Source organism: Sesamum indicum, linkage group LG2, assembly GCF_000512975.1.
Source record: "Sesamum indicum cultivar Zhongzhi No. 13 linkage group LG2, S_indicum_v1.0, whole genome shotgun sequence".
NCBI lineage: Eukaryota > Viridiplantae > Streptophyta > Magnoliopsida > Lamiales > Pedaliaceae > Sesamum > Sesamum indicum.
In genome coordinates, this window is record NC_026146.1 from 1,705,591 (window position 1) to 1,722,932 (window position 17,342).

The 17,342-nt window shown below is 33.5% G+C and overlaps 1 protein-coding gene across 4 annotated transcripts; it reads right to left on the reverse strand.

Annotated features, from left to right (window-relative positions):
- Window positions 261–17,342, reverse strand: LOC105176911 (afadin- and alpha-actinin-binding protein-like). 4 transcript variants are annotated; one of them, XR_002288126.1, is made up of 16 exons: window positions 17,099–17,342; window positions 16,500–16,604; window positions 16,329–16,406; window positions 16,099–16,218; window positions 14,397–14,494; window positions 13,470–13,566; window positions 13,293–13,382; window positions 13,147–13,209; window positions 12,949–13,023; window positions 12,810–12,875; window positions 12,654–12,731; window positions 12,055–12,159; window positions 11,884–11,961; window positions 11,654–11,773; window positions 3,884–4,170; window positions 3,651–3,807 (listed from the first exon to the last, which is right to left on the reverse strand). XR_002288126.1 is itself a non-coding variant. In XM_011099908.2 (15 exons), the coding sequence occupies exons 1-15, from the start codon at window positions 17,102–17,104 to the stop codon at window positions 276–278; spliced, it is 1,200 nt and encodes a 399-aa protein (XP_011098210.1). In that variant the 5' UTR covers window positions 17,105–17,342; the 3' UTR covers window positions 261–275. The 4 variants fall into 4 exon arrangements, 3 of the variants coding, with proteins under 3 accessions (XP_011098210.1, XP_011098191.1, XP_011098218.1); XM_011099908.2 differs by lacking the exons at window positions 3,651–3,807; window positions 3,884–4,170 and adding an exon at window positions 261–296; XM_011099889.2 differs by having other exon boundaries at window positions 3,650–4,170; window positions 17,099–17,119.

Genomic DNA, 17,342 nt, shown 5'->3' on the forward strand with positions numbered 1-17,342 from the left:
ATTTAATTAGTAAAATAAATTATATTTTCATCAATATAATATATAAATATCACAAGAGATAATAGACATCATCAGAAGTCTATATTTACTTTCCACAAATATACTCATGTACATAACCTAAAAAGGAGATAATGAAATATCCAGTTATATAAAATTTTAAACACAAATCGAACAAAATCCTAGTATATCTAATATTCACATAGCTGGAACTCCCAACTTCAGATGTCACAATCGACCATCCAAAGAGTAAGAGCACATCTCAAAATGCAATGTGGCTAGTCAGTGTCATCTATCTCCTGAAAATATTTGTGGCAAGGAATGAGCTGTCTACTCAATAAGTATAGCTGACCAGTCTATATATATACATATTCAGCAAGTCAAGTATAATGCAACTATGCCAAACAACCAATATTCCTCATATAGTAACAGATGTAAGAAATAGCAATGTCCCAATCATATATCAACGCATGATATAATATCCAACGTTATAGTTTATTTTTTTAGGGTCCTGCTTAACTAGACTGGAGTGCATCACTCAATGGCCTTTGTCGGCTATCATCATCATCTCAATTGCAATATCTTATCACTTTTTTTTTTTCGATATCACACAGCACACAACTTGTATGATATCCCACAGTCAATGACACAACACAACACACAACTAGAACGATATATCACATCATCTCCATTGATTAATGATAGCACACAACTCTTCATTAATCATATTACCATAAACCATTGCAATATGCTCCCACTTAGGGAAGCCATCTTTTTATTTCAATCAACAGCAACAATATCATTAACTTCATCATGCAATTCCATTTAATAATTATTTTCTCACAATAACTTTCTCATTTGATTTCATTTAACAATCAATTATATGATTACATAATCATTCATCTGAAATTCGTACAACACCATCACAGATAGGCACATAATGACAATTTCATAGATATCCAGATAATTCAGACAACATCCATGATCTAATATATAAAACAATCAATATATTATATCCATATGTATGTATAACTTCAATTAGTTATACTTATCTCAAATCTCAAAACGATTCAGTTAACACAAAGAGTTGCTCAACCCTCTACTTTATCATGATGTCCTATAATAAATTATAATGTATAATCAATACATTGTAAATATCATCAATTGTAAATAAAATATTATAGAATATTCATATATTCTCCACCAATTTTTTAATATTATATTTATATCGAAGTTCAACCATCCCTTTCATTTCCTTTTAGATAATTAAACTTTCTAAACTTCTCAAGTATGTATTTAATTGATTGACTAACTCATAAGAATTCATTTTATCAAAACCCTCATATCTTTATAACTACCATTCTTAATAATATTTCTAAATTAAATTATTATAAAAATCTCATATTCCCTTTAGATAACTATAATACTTCTCAAATATAATATCCTAATATTTCTTTAAATATAATTTTTCAATATTTCTATTAATTTTCTATCAATTTCTCGCTACTATATAATATAATTAAACACCAATACATATAATTAAGTATTTGGTCAATAAACTCGATAAAATTGAGTAAATCATAATAATGATTAAATCTAACAAATCAAGTAACTTAATTAACCAACTACAACATTCTTAAACCAAATGCGATATTTAATTACACACTAATTTAAATAGCCCAACACATAAAATTTTTCGGTTAACTATTACATTAGACAATATAAATTATATTTAATACATAGACTAATTAAATAATATAATTATATAAATTAATAATAATAACATTAAATTTCTTACCTCAGTTTGTTCTCAAAAATGTATGTTAGTGTGTGTAGTTTGTGTGATTAGTTTAGGTGTTGTCTTAATATAAATATACTTATATAAATGTAGAGAGAGAGAGAGAGAGAAGGTAGCTAGGCAATGGGTGATGATCATGGGTTGGTGGACCAAAATTCGATCACTTTTCATATATTTCTTTTTTTTGTTTTATTTGAATCTTTTCTTAAAATTTTCATTACGTCCCTTTCAATTTTTTAATAATATAATTTATTTTCAAATATTATAATAAGCTTTAATTTACTCTGTTCAAGTTTTAATATATTCAAATTTTAATCTATAATTTATTTATAATTAAATTTAAATTTTCCTATTAATTATATATCAATTTCTCAATTATGTACAAAAATCTATGGACGTCAGACCAAACATTTAAGAACACATAGTGATCGCAACTAATTGTAAACCAAGTAATTTGACACAACCAAACCATGCTAGAAAGACATGATAGAGGCAACTTGACATAGGGTCACTACCGTAGGATAAGGAGTACGCACCTGAGTTGTTTGTTTCACCATAATAGGAGAAGAGTTATACAAAAGAGGGTTCTCATAGCCCTACTTGAAGTGTCTAGATCGTGAAAAGGGCAAGATCGGTCCTGAGGGAAGTCCGCAAAAGAAGTTGTGGAAATCACTCAAGAGCAAGATCACTAGTAGGAAAAGTCCTACGACAAGGATACTTTTGGTCCTCGAAGGAAAAGGACACCCTAAATAGGGTAAAAAGGTGTAAGAAGTGTCAAGAACATGCAAACATCATATATGCTTCGACCACCTAAATGTGACCAATCCCTAGCCTTTGCCTATTTCATCAATAGGGGCTAGACCTCGTAGGTTAGTTACCTTGAGCAATGGGGTAGAGAGAATACTTGATAGTAGCTACCAATCATTTCTAAAAATGGGTTAACATGGAGCCACTCAACAAGATCACAGAAAAGTGGTCATAAAATTTCTATGGTAAAATATAACATATCGATTCAACATTCCAAGAGCCTTCATGACAGACAACGGCACATAATTTCATGGAGGAAAGTTCAGGCAATAGTGCCACAAATTAAAGATTAAGCAATATTTCACATCTATACGAACGTTGCAGTCTAACAGGTAAACCAAAGTAACAAACAGGACCATATTGCAGCATTTCAAGACTCGTTTAGATGAGCCAAGGGAATTTGGGTCCAAACTCCTGGAGGTCTATGTGTGTATAGGATTACACCCCGAAAAGGTATAAGAGAGTTGGCGTTCAACTTGGTATATGGCACAGAAACTATTATCCCCATTGAAGTTGGTCAAAGAAACTTTGCGGGTTCAATTATAAGAGCCCCATACCATTGACATAGAATGTCGCTTCGACTTAGGTTTGAAAAGTTGGAAGAAGCAATGTCGCGAGTATGTGTATGGAGGCATATAAGAGGCGCATGGCCAAAGCATACAACACTTGAGTCTACCAAAGAGACTTTGGATGCAAAATGGCAAGACCCATTTCGTTTCACAAAAATAATTCAGAACTAACCTACAAATTGCAAAATCTGGATGGAGAAGAAGTTCCCTGAACTTGGAACGACTCAAACTTGAAGAAAGAATAGATGCAAAGATTCGAAGATAGGAACTTCTAAGATGTTCCAAAGAATAAAAGCTCCTCAGAAGTCCTTAAGTAAAAATATGCTAATAGATATGATTCAAAGGACTCCTAAGAAGTTCTGAAAGATAAGTACTAAAGAAATAGAGATAACAAGAATAATAAGTAATAAGCGTAAAGTAATTTTATTAATACCAAGAAATAAAAACCAAGTTTTCTTATTTACAGAGTCAAAAACCGATAAGAAAGCTATAAGATACGTCAAGCTCGATCGCCCCCATCGACCTCAGCATCAGCACGAGCACCCTCAGCAAGTGGCTCATCCACAACTTCCATTTCCCCTTCCTCGGCGACATCCTCATCGGTCACCCGAAAATCAAAAGAACATGAAACCACACCTGCAAAATGACCACACTCCATCAGCTTAGAGCGGCATTGCCTAATAGCTTGGTTGTACATGTCGTTCGCCCTCACCACCACGGCACCTTCAAACTTCTCGAAATCCTCATACTTCTCTTTGAAGTTGCTTTGAACATATTCCAAATAAATTATTCCAGCCTCTAACTTGAACAAGCCCTGATCGAAAGTGACCTCGCAATTGTAGTGATCCTTACATTTGCTTTGACCCTCAGTTACTTCCTTGAGTTGCTCCTAATAACGAGCAAGCTCCTTCTTTTCCTCTTCAAGAGCAACCTCCGACCGCTTCAACTCCTTATCAAAAACTCATAGCATTGATCAACAATCTCTATTAAGGTGGCAATCTAAGAACACAAAAGAAAGGGGTCACAAAATGAAGAGATTTCATCAGGAGAAAAAGAAAAGGAACTCACCCTAGCAAACTCGCCACACAAAAGACAAGTGACAGTGAGATTAGAAAGAGAGCTAAAATGAGCAATGTCATAATCACTCACAAAGCTTCGCAGCCTCTCATATGCAAGATGAAAGTTCGAGGTATCCCGAAATGAAGCAACTCCCTCATGACGATTAATATCAAAAGAAAAGAGCCCATTTCCCACTTCGTGTCGCAAAGCATCAGACGCCTCAAATTTACGGGGCCTCCTAATTGACCCAAATGGCGAGACGTGACCATCTTTTACAAACCCCCCTTGGCCATGATGCTCATAGGGAGGAAGCGAAGGACGAGGAGGTGAGCGATGCCTCTCACTTTCTTTCCTCAATGCAGGGGGACAACGAGCCCTCTCGTTGTGGTCACACGCGCGCAAGTTCATGTTCAGCTTTGGAGTGCTAAATGTCCTATAGTGAAACCTTCTACCCTAAAACAAAAAAAAAAAAAAAAAACGAAGGAAAGTAGAAAAGCCACAACATACGACAACAATAGCAAAGTGCAGATATACAAGAATAACAAAACAATATCAGATGAAAGTAAAGATTTCAAACTATTAAGCGTTTTTTCAAACAAATTCGCTCCTTATAAAGACATACAAAAGATCATGAGTGAGGTTAAGGGTGGAAAATGTCTCACCCCAACCAGTCGTCAAACCCCATTCTAAGTCCATGACATAGAGAAACTTCTTCTTCCAAGGCCCTTCAGAATAAGCACTGCATCAAAAAGTTTACACCTATTCGAGCATAGAAAAAGTAGAAAGACTCATTGGATATCTTCCTAATTGAAAAAAAGGTATAAAAGAATTCAATAGAAAGATGCAAGTCTGGCTCCCTAAAGCGATAATGAAATCCCTCAAAACAAGTAATAGAGTTGGGAGTAAAGGAGGAATTGTAAACCCCGAAGGAAAAAACGCGAAGTAAGTAGTGAAAATACCAAGGAGGTCTCTTAACCCAATCCCCCAATCCCAGAAGATCCAAACAATGGATGGATCAAGCTTGTCTTTTAAAAAACTAAACTCCTCGTGACTCAAGACACTATCACAATTCTATACTTGACAATGAGGATAAGACTGGGGAGGGGGGGGTACATACGGCTCCAATTCATCACTTTGGTCATGGAAGGGACTAGGTATCATTTTTGGTGACAAATTTGAGTCTACTAAAATTTCAAGGGAATTAGAATGGCTCTCGAGCAAGATCCTAATAGCCTCAATAACTTCACCTTGAAATTCAACAATTCCCCCCGAACCTAAAACAAAAGGTAATGACAAACGAGAGATGATTCCACGATCAAGGCTCAATTAATGCTGATCGACTTGACCAGGCAAAATTGGTCCAGGAAGTCGAGGCAATCCTTGACTAAATCCAGGTTGAGGACTCGACCTGTCTTGATTTGAAGAATCTAGCCAAGGTGAACCTTAGCCATACCAAGGTTGAGGTACCTTGCCTCAACCAGCAGCGGCATTGCCCTTGGCTAGTGGTGACACCCTTTGGCGACATTCCACCTCTCTCAATATTTTTTCTAGTATATTTCTAAACCCAATGGATACTGAACCGATCCCTAGGTGCGTTGACTCATTGAGACGATCGACAAAATGCAATAAAAAATAAGAAAAAAAGATAATAACGGGAAGAATAAAAAAATAGAGAAGAGAGGAAGATATTTAAAAGTAAAAGGACCTCTCCTAGCTATGAAGATATTTGGAAAAAGAAAAACTATAACAAAGATAATTTGCAGAGGTGAACAAGACAGTCTCTGCATTAAGAATATATAAGACATCAACCTTAGCAAACCCTCAAGATAGGTCAAACTCCCAGGAAAGCCAAAGGTTCAATATAATTCCTATATATCCCAAAAGATATTAAGAATTGGGGGATTGTTGATGGAAGAAATAAATCACATTGATGAAGGAAATTAATAATCCAAATAAGGCAATGGGATGTCCCTATAAAGAAAGATTTGAAATCAAACTTACTAAATAAGCTTAATACTATATGTTAGTGAAATACTCCCAATTAACAAATTGCAACCATGTAATAGGGGTAGGTGAAGGACGATACTTTACCTCACTTACCCTAAATAATATGACTTTATATTAGTATAAATACCCCTTCCCATTCTCCCATTTGGAGGATAAGCAAAATTCTTTAGGGATAATTACATTGCCCTCCTATGAGATTTGGTATAATTACACGTAGACCTCTTATGGTTTAGAAAATTACATCTAACACCCGTGAAGTTTGTTTTCGCCTAACAAAGAAGTCCCTTTGTTAGTAAAAATTCACAAAATTTCCTGATATTAATAGAAAAAATAAAAAAAAATCTGTATTTACCCCCAATTGACTTATTACTGGCTTATAGTAGGTCAAATAAATCTTTTTATGACCAAGTTACCTTATACGCCTTCACGCATTAATGCATTTGATGAGATATATTTTCACCGTTATAAGAGTAATTTAGTCAAAAAAATTGTTTGACCTGCAATAAATTAGTTTTAAGTTAATAAAGGGTAAATATTAATTTTGCCAACATCAGTTTGGTTTTATTTTTTGGGGACAAAATTTCGATTCATTGTCAAATCATATCCTTTTTATGTATTTAGACTTGTATATATACTTTTGTTTATATGTGGGTTGAGTTGTGTGCATTATTTTAATATTATTTGTGTAGCAACTAATTTATCAATTTTTTCTTATTTTTTAAAAATAATAATTTTTTATTAAATAAATAAAATTATAATTTACAAAAGAAAACCATAAAATTGATGATGTATTTAAGTATAAACGGCAAACTTTATTAAATAAAACCGCAATTAGAACTAATATAATAATATATCCTTGCATATAGTATAAAATCATTATTAACCTAAAAGATAATATTGATTCAAGATGCACAGTGGGCCGAGCTGCGTTAATTTAGTGGAACCTGGGATCAGCCCAATCCAGTGGCCCACGACCACTTGGTCTTGAGCCGGGCCTGTTGGGCCATTCTTTTTTTATAAAAATAATACATGACATAGAAGTTCCATTTATTTTCCCATACTAACTAGTTTAGTAGTTTTTTTATACTTTTAAAACTTTAAAAATTATTATCTTTTTTGTTTTACTTCTAAATTTTCAATACTTTAATTCATTAATACTATTTGTTTATTTTTTTCCAAAGTTTATTTTAAATTCTTTTTGAATTTATTATCTCTAAGTTTATTATTTTAAACTTGTTCGTCAAATAATTATTTAAGTTCATTATATAATCTTAACTATTATTTTTTCTAGTTATGAAATCAAAGCACAAGAAATCAAATCCACTAAACCAATTCAAATAATTAACCAAATTGCACAAGACACACACAATCACATAAACCAATTAGAACACAAAAGATCAAATCACTAGGAAGTACACAATCACAAAAATATTAATCCAAAATTCAAATATTTAAGTCAAGTGCAATGAAATCAAAAATCACATAAACTAACTAGAATAGGAAAACCAAAATATCAAATCCAAGAAACTATCAAATAATTAAGTCAAGTTGCACAAGAGAACCACTACCACATAAATTAATTAGAAAACAAAGGTCAAATAATAATTACAAAATGCTCAATTACAGAAATTAATCAAAACATAAAAATAGAAATCCAAGAAACCAATTCAAATAATTAAGCCACGTTCACAAGAAACCCACAAGCACAGAAATTAATTTACAACATGAAAAATCAAATAACTAGAAAAGTCACAATATCACAGAAGTTGCTCAAACCACAAAAAATCAAATCCAAAAACCAATTCAGAAAATTAAGTCAAGTTGCACAAGAAACCTACAATCACATAAACTAACTAGAACATAAACTAATTTAGATCAAGTACCAATTAGAACCACATAATAGAAAAAATGAAGCACATGGAAACAAGGATCAAAAAAGAAAAGAACATTAAATCCTAGCACCCCAAAAAACCCTGTCGTAACTTCAACCAGATATATTCTTGAGGTCCCAGAAAGGGCAGGGTGGATTATATTATATGGAAATAGAAACACCCTAACCACTTGCATGTTCTGAAACCTGCAGCAGAAAAACCCCAATCCTTGTACAAAGACTTTAAGATAAGGATATTCCATACAGTCAAACTTTAAATAGCTCTGTAGGAACATACAAATAAGTACAACATGAAAATGTTAATTTCACAAAAGTAATGCACTAGAGGCGAAAAGTTACCGTGTTGCAGATAGAGAGCATAACAGTCGCAGAAATTAATTTGAACAAACTTATCAATGTCACAAAAAGAAATTAAAATTCAAGAAGCCACAGTCGCAGAAATTAATTTGAACAAACTTATCAAATCCAAGGAACCCATTCAAATTGTGCACAAATATCAAAATCAGAAGTAACAGAGAACAAAAATTAATCATAAGAAAACTCAATTTCAAGAAGCCAAAGTTGCAGAAATTACTTTGAACAAACTTATCAAATCCAAGAAATCCACTCAAATTGCACAAATATCAAACATATGTAAGAATCATATTCAAATTCAAGAAGCCACAATCACATAAACTAAATAGAACACAAAAAGATCAAATAATTAGAAAATCCACGATCACAACAATTAATTAACACAAGAAATCAAAACCAACCAAGCTGCACAAGACACCAACAATCACATAAAATAACTAGAACACAATAGTTAAAGTATCACAACCGAACAATATCACGCCAATATTTAAATCAAGTTGCATCACCATATACCACATCAAGATCAACTAATTAGAAGAGGAAAATTCAAGCATTACAACCAAAAGGGAAAAATCCAAGAATCACAAACAAAATTCAAATACATACAAGAAATATAATTGGAAAGACAAATCCCAAAAAGCGATTCAAAAAATCAAGTGAAACCCACAATCACATAAACTAAATGGAACACAAAAAAGATCAAATAATTAGAAAATCGACGAACACAACAAGTAATTAGAACACAGATATCAAATCCACTAAAACAATTCAAATAACAAACCAAATTGCACAAGCTGTGTAGGAAAAAGTACTGTGCTGACATAACTCCCAGAAATGGATATCTGCATCCAGTTTGAGATGCAAACCATAGTTGCATCCAGTTTTGAATGTTGGAATTTAGAATTTTTCTGTTTTTTTTTTGTTATTCAAAGCTTTGCAATTCGTCACCTATTTATAGTACTAGAAATTTGAAGGACAACAAGAAATTCTAAGAGACACTTTGACCAACACAAACAAAGAAAATACATTCAAACTTCACATTAAAGAATCTAATTTACTCCAATAATGCCTCTCCTAAACCAGATTTGCTTTGAACTCCCAATGCAGCAACATTCCTTGAGAACATAGGTCCACCAAGAAGCTTAGTAAAAATATCAGCAACCTATTCATCGTTTTGGCAATATTCAAGTTTAATTTTTCCTTCACTAACGACCTGTTTTCATGCATGAACCCAACAACTGTCTTGTTCCTAAATTCAATGGTGAAAGGTGCTATTATTGGAGCAATCTAATGAGGTTCTGTCTTGAATCTCAAGACTTATGGAATGTTATTGAAGAATGTATTGGTGCATTGGACGACAAGTCCCAACTCACCGTCCGCACAACGGGACTTTTTGAAGAACAAAAAACAAAAGGATAGAAAGGCTCTATTTCATATTTCCTAAGAAAACTTGTTAGTGAAGGAATTTAGAATTTCATATCGGTTTGTTGGAATTTAGAATTTTTCTATTTTTTTTGTTATCCAAAACTTAACGTAATATATCACCTATTTATAGTACTAGAATTTTGAAAGACAGCAAGACCAACACATAAAGTAACTAGTACACACAAAAGATCAAATTGTTAGGAGCTTAATCAGAACACAAAAGTACAAATCCTGAAACCAATTCAAATAATTAAGCAAGTTGCACATGAAATCCAAAATCACATGAACTTGAACAGCAAAGATCAAATCAAATAATTAGAAGAGGCACGCAATCACAAACATTAATCAGAACACAAAAATACCAAATCCAAGAAAAAAATCAAATAATCAAGTCAAGTTGCACAATATACCCACAATCTCATACATTAAATACAAAGGATCAAATAATTAGAAAATGAAATTAATCACACAAAAAGACAAAGAAGTTACCAATTCAAATAATTAAGTCAAGTTGCACAAAAAACCCACAAATCACATAAAGTAATTACAACACGCAATATCAAATAACTAGAAAACTCATTATCACAACAATTAATCAAAGCACAAAAAATCAAATCTAATTAACCAAATTGCACAAGACACCCACAATCACATAACCCAATTAGAACACAAAAGATCAAATCATTAGGAACTCCACACAATCAAGTAATTAGAATAATTAGAAAACTCATGATCACAACAATTAATCAAAGCACAAGAAATCAAATCCACTAAACCAATTCAAATAATTAACCAAATTGCACAAGACACCCACAATCACATAACCCAATTAGAACACAAAAGATCAAATCATTAGGAACTCCACACAATCAAGTAATTAGAATAATTAGAAAACTCATGATCACAACAATTAATCAAAGCACAAGAAATCAAATCCACTAAACTAATTCAAATAATTAACCAAATTGCACAAGACACCCACAATCACATAACCCAATTAGAACACAAAAGATCAAATCATTAGGAACTCCACACAATCAAGTAATTAGAATAATTAGAAAACTCATGATCACAACAATTAATCAAAGCACAAGAAATCAAATCCGCTAAACTAATTCAAATAATTAACCAAATTGCACAAGACACCCACAATCACATAACCCAATTAGAACACAAAAGATCAAATTAATCAAAGCACAAGAAATCAAATCCGCTAAACTAATTCAAATAATTAACCAAATTGCACAAGACACCCACAATCACATAAACCAATTAGAACACAAAAGATCAAATCATTAGGAACTCCACACAATCAAGTAATTAGACTAATTACTAAACTCATGATCACAACAATTCATCAAAGCACAAGAAATCAAATCCACTCAACCAATTCAAAAATTAACCAAATTGCACAAGACACACACAATCACATAAACCAATTAGAACACAAAAGATCAAATCACTAGGAAGTACACAATCACAAAAATATTAATCCAAAATTCAAATATTTAAGTCAAGTGCAATGAAATCAAAAATCACATAAACTAACTAGCCAAAAGAAGAACAAATGGTGAAAGAAGAAATAGCTGGTTAGTAAGATTTCAAAGGCATGAGACTCCACTGGTTTCTTTGATGTTCACTGAAGATATAGCAACACGCAGACAATATGTTAAATTGGGGCATGCTAGTGGCAATAAAATTTTCCCATCTACACTATTGAATTGCACTGCAAACAACATTATGTACCTGCTCTTGAATTATGCTCCTTGCTTCGACAAGCTGAGCTTCCAGCTCAAGTTCTCTCTCTGACACCTCAGAAGTTAGTTCTGCAGCCTTCTGTGCATCTTGAAGCTGAACCATGCGCTCCTTCATATGAAATAGCAAAATTCACAAAACAAATAATCGCTACTCGTCAAGAAAATTACATTGAATTTATTCTCTCATTAAATCACATCAAGATATGCTCTGAATTCTACCTTTATTGAAGCCATCTTGGTTCGGAGACTTTCTTCAATTTGATCTCTGGCCATGTGAAGAGGCAGATCAAACATGTCCTGTGAAGTATGAAAAGATAAATTATTTTACCATATCGAAGTTTCTAGCTATCAACAAATGCTTTATATCGTTATCCCAACATTTGCACATACCGTCCTTCCACCCAACGGGGAATGGGACAGGTCAGAATCCACCCTCGTATTGACTGGAGAAGACTGCTTCCCATTTGGAGCATTTAAGAATGCACGCATATCAACCTGGAGCCCAGAATTCATCAGTAAATACATATTTAGAGAAGTAGAAAATTCTTATGAATGGAAGTCATGCATTCCATGAATAAAAAACTGTGCTTGGGACAAAGTTCATTTTATATGTCAAAAATGTTCTATTCTAATGATCCAAAACTCCTCTACACCTGTCCAATGCACTACAACTAATAAGCCAAAGGATGCGAGAGGACCATGATTAACAAACTTCAAATGGCAGTGGATGAAATCATCGTGTATTTGCAGAACCAAACTATAAAAAATAAGAAAGCAAAATTCAAATTTACAATTACATTTATCAAATTGTATCGACAAATTGATGGGAGTGTGCTTTGAGTAAAATGGTGACACTTAAACTTTTAACCCCCAAATCATAAAACTTGGCTCCATCCCTGATTTCAATACTTTAAAGAATCACAAATCAAAAAGGACAGACAAATCCACCATTCAAGATTGTGGAGTTCATTGTTATCATTATGAATCACCTGCATTGAGCGTAATAATGCCCTCAAATCAGCGTTCTCCGCCACCAATTCTTGATTTTTTGCTTCATAAGCATCCACCTACAGCCAGCATACAGTAATGGCTAATGGGAGAGTCGCAAGTGGATAACTTAAATGAGTTTTTACGGCGTTACTTACAATCTTTTTGTAGAAATCATTGTCAGTCTTCCTTCCGTTCCAGGTCCCACGCCGCCGGCCTTCTTTCTATTGCATGATATAGACCCATAAGAAAAAGAAATTTGAACTGTAATAGGAGACAGTAGTAACCTGTAAATACCTGTAGTAAATTCATAATTTCCATGCCTGACCTAGATTCCTTCTTTTTCTCCATTAATACTTGGTTAAGCCGCTCCTGCAAGATATGGCATGTTAATACCTAGATATGCTTGTTCATCCTCTCTTCATTGTGATTTATCCAATCTGGAAGCTTTATAGTTCCTTTAAGAGGCTAATAAGGCACACCAAAACATCATACCTGCAACTTTATATACTCTTTTTCTTTCTTCTTCATCTCATGAATCTGCTGAGTTCTTACTTGCTGGTTATCAAGTACAATGTCAGAATCAACAATAAGGAAATGAGTAGCTTAGTGTGACAAGGCAAATAAGGTGAAGAGTAAACCTGATTACCCAAAACCATCTTCTGAAATTCATCTCGCTCCTGCTGCAACTTATCAATTTGTGACTTGAAAGCAGCTGTAGCTTTAGCTTCCTACACGGAGTTCCTTATAAAGTCAGAGAAAAGTTAACTACATCTACATCTCAACTGATCTTTCCAATATGAATATGCCAGACCAACCGTTCTAGTCATTGTGGCTATCTCTCTATCTTTCGCGGATAACTGCGCTTCCAACCTCTCAACTTTAGCTTCCAGTCTTGAAATGTCTGATAAGAGTCTTCAGAAGGAAAAAGAGCATGTAAGTCGTCCTCTCACCACAAAAGTTGAGGAAAACCCAAATATTGAAGAGTGCATTATGTCTGATGTGATTAGTAATTGCCGATGAAACTACCCCACATGATTTTACACATCATGATGGTTTACTCTCATTTTTTAACAACTTGTCAACATCCAGTTGCATTTGGTCCAGATTAAGTATGGTAGAGTATCATATTACCAGATTACAGCATAGAATCATCTTTGCTACTATACTAAACTCAAAAAATAGAAAAACTTGAAAATCCCTGGTCAAAATTGACATTTTTAAGGAACAACCTTGGACCAAACATAGTGTTGTGGTTTCCTTCCCATTGTCAGCAAAATAATGATTGAATCCTTACTTTTATGGGAATCAAGATTAAAACTCAGTATAGTACACTCGTCTATACTAACTGTAAATCAAAGAGTTTAAACCATATCACAAACAATTCCATCAAGTTCCAGAACAAGCTCAATAGCTTGATCAAATTTTAGTCGAGATGTAAGCAGAAAGGAATTAATTAGTTCAACAAATCTCTATTTTTAGGTCTCATTTGACAAAAGCTTCAAGCTAATTGAGATCTAATCATCCCAGTAATGGGATTTCTTATAAAAATCAGTCTGTAGCTTCTTATGCCAAATCCTTTCAATTTTTTCGTCAGCAAACCAGCCCAAACAAATTCTACATCAAAATTGCAATGCATAATAAGCCCATAAAAGTACAAACCATAACAATACAGAAAGCCATAATAGTGGAAATAGTAATAAATGTAATATCACAGTAAGGATACTTAGTACATAGAATCGTACCTTTGCCTCTGCTCATTGGCTGACTCCCTAAACTCAACATCCCTCTGTCTCTGCTGCAACAACGCATATATACAATTGCAAGTCCTGGCTACTGAAACCTATTTCCATTTTTTTATCCGCATCAGAACATATAATTACTGACACACACGCACACAGATCAAATTGTTAGCAGCTTAATCAGAACACAAAAGTACAAATCCTGAAACCAATTCAAATAATTAAGCAAGTTGCACATGAAATCCAAAATCACATGAACTTGAACAGCAAAGATCAAATCAAATAATTAGAAGAGGCACGCAATCACAAACATTAATCAGAACACAAAAATACCAAATCCAAGAAATATAATCAAATAATCAAGTCAAGTTGCACAATATACCCACAATCTCATACATTAAATACAAAGGATCAAATAATTAGAAAATAAAATTAATCACACAGAAAGACAAAGAAGTTACCAATTCAAATAATTAAGTCAAGTTGCACAAAAAACCCACAAATCACATAAAGTAATTACAACACGCAATATCAAATAACTAGAAAACTCATTATCGCAACAATTAATCAAAGCACAAAAAATCAAATCCACCAAACCAATTCAAATAATTAAACCAAATTGTACAACTAAATGGAACACAAGAAATCAAGTATAGAAAATCCATGATCACAACAATTAATCAAAGCACAAGTAATCAAATCCAACCAAATTGCACAAGACACCCCCACAATCACATAAACCAACGCAAAGAACAAATAATTAGGAACTACACAATCAAGTAATTAGAAAACTCATGATCAAAACAATTAATCAAAGCACAAGAAATCAAATCCACTTAACCAATTCAAATATAATAAACCAAATTGCACAAGATACCCACAATACATAAACCAATTAGAACACAAATGATCAAATAATTAGGAACTCCACACAATGAAGTAATTAGAATAATTAGAAAACTCGTGATCACAACAATTAATCAAAGCACAAGAAATCAAATCCACTAAACCAATTCAAATAATTAACCAAATTGCACAAGACACCCACAATCACATAACCCAATTAGAACACAAAAGATCAAATCATTAGGAACTCCACACAATCAAGTAATTAGAATAATTAGAAAACTCATGATCACAACAATTAATCAAAGCACAAGAAATCAAATCCACTAAACCAATTCAAATAATTAACCAAATTGCACAAGACACCCACAATCACATAAACCAATTAGAACACAAAAGATCAAATCATTAGGAACTCCACACAATCAAGTAATTAGACTAATTACTAAACTCATGATCACAACAATTCATCAAAGCACAAGAAATCAAATCCACTCAACCAATTCAAAAATTAACCAAATTGCACAAGACACACACAATCACATAAACCAATTAGAACACAAAAGATCAAATCACTAGGAAGTACACAATCACAAAAATATTAATCCAAAATTCAAATATTTAAGTCAAGTGCAATGAAATCAAAAATCACATAAACTAACTAGCCAAAAGAAGAACAAATGGTGAAAGAAGAAATAGTTGGTTAGTAAGATTTCAAAGGCATGAGACTCCACTGGTTTCTTTGATGTTCACTGAAGATATAGCAACACGCAGACAATATGTTAAATTGGGGCATGCTAGTGGCAATAAAATTTTCCCATCTACACTAATGAATTGCACTGCAAACAACATTATGTACCTGCTCTTGAATTATGCTCCTTGCTTCGACAAGCTGAGCTTCCAGCTCAAGTTCTCTCTCTGACACCTCAGAAGTTAGTTCTGCAGCCTTCTGTGCATCTTGAAGCTGAACCATGCGCTCCTTCATATGAAATAGCAAAATTCACAAAACAAATAATCGCTACTCGTCAAGAAAATTACATTGAATTTATTCTCTCATTAAATCACATCAAGATATGCTCTGAATTCTACCTTTATTGAAGCCATCTTGGTTCGGAGACTTTCTTCAATTTGATCTCTGGCCATGTGAAGAGGCAGATCAAACATGTCCTGTGAAGTATGAAAAGATAAATTATTTTACCATATCGAAGTTTCTAGCTATCAACAAATGCTTTATATCGTTATCCCAACATTTGCACATACCGTCCTTCCACCCAACGGGGAATGGGACAGGTCAGAATCCACCCTCGTATTGACTGGAGAAGACTGCTTCCCATTTGGAGCATTTAAGAATGCACGCATATCAACCTGGAGCCCAGAATTCATCAGTAAATACATATTTAGAGAAGTAGAAAATTCTTATGAATGGAAGTCATGCATTCCATGAATAAAAAACTGTGCTTGGGACAAAGTTCATTTTATATGTCAAAAATGTTCTATTCTAATGATCCAAAACTCCTCTACACCTGTCCAATGCACTACAACTAATAAGCCAAAGGATGCGAGAGGACCATGATTAACAAACTTCAAATGGCAGTGGATGAAATCATCGTGTATTTGCAGAACCAAACTATAAAAAATAAGAAAGCAAAATTCAAATTTACAATTACATTTATCAAATTGTATCGACAAATTGATGGGAGTGTGCTTTGAGTAAAATGGTGACACTTAAACTTTTAACCCCCAAATCATAAAACTTGGCTCCATCCCTGATTTCAATACTTTAAAGAATCACAAATCAAAAAGGACAGACAAATCCACCATTCAAGATTGTGGAGTTCATTGTTATCATTATGAATCACCTGCATTGAGCGTAATAATGCCCTCAAATCAGCGTTCTCCGCCACCAATTCTTGATTTTTTGCTTCATAAGCATCCACCTACAGACAGCATACAGTAATCTGTGTTGTTGACAGGCTTAAGACACAGAGTGTGGAGCGTTTCTTCAATCCTTCTCCGATGCACAAGTGCACCGCATTCCTTCAGGCTCTGGAGTAATCTGTGTTGTTGACAAGCTTAAGACACCGAGTGTGGAGCGGGGTTTTC

Bases quoted from the DNA above. Each gene is read 5' to 3' on its own strand.
- LOC105176911 (XM_011099889.2), bottom strand. The intron at 11,962-12,054 runs GTATGTGCAAAT...CATACTTCACAG, and splicing joins CCCCGTTGGGTGGAAGGACG to GACATGTTTGATCTGCCTCT. The intron at 11,774-11,883 runs GTAGAATTCAGA...TTTCATATGAAG, and splicing joins CCAAGATGGCTTCAATAAAG to GAGCGCATGGTTCAGCTTCA.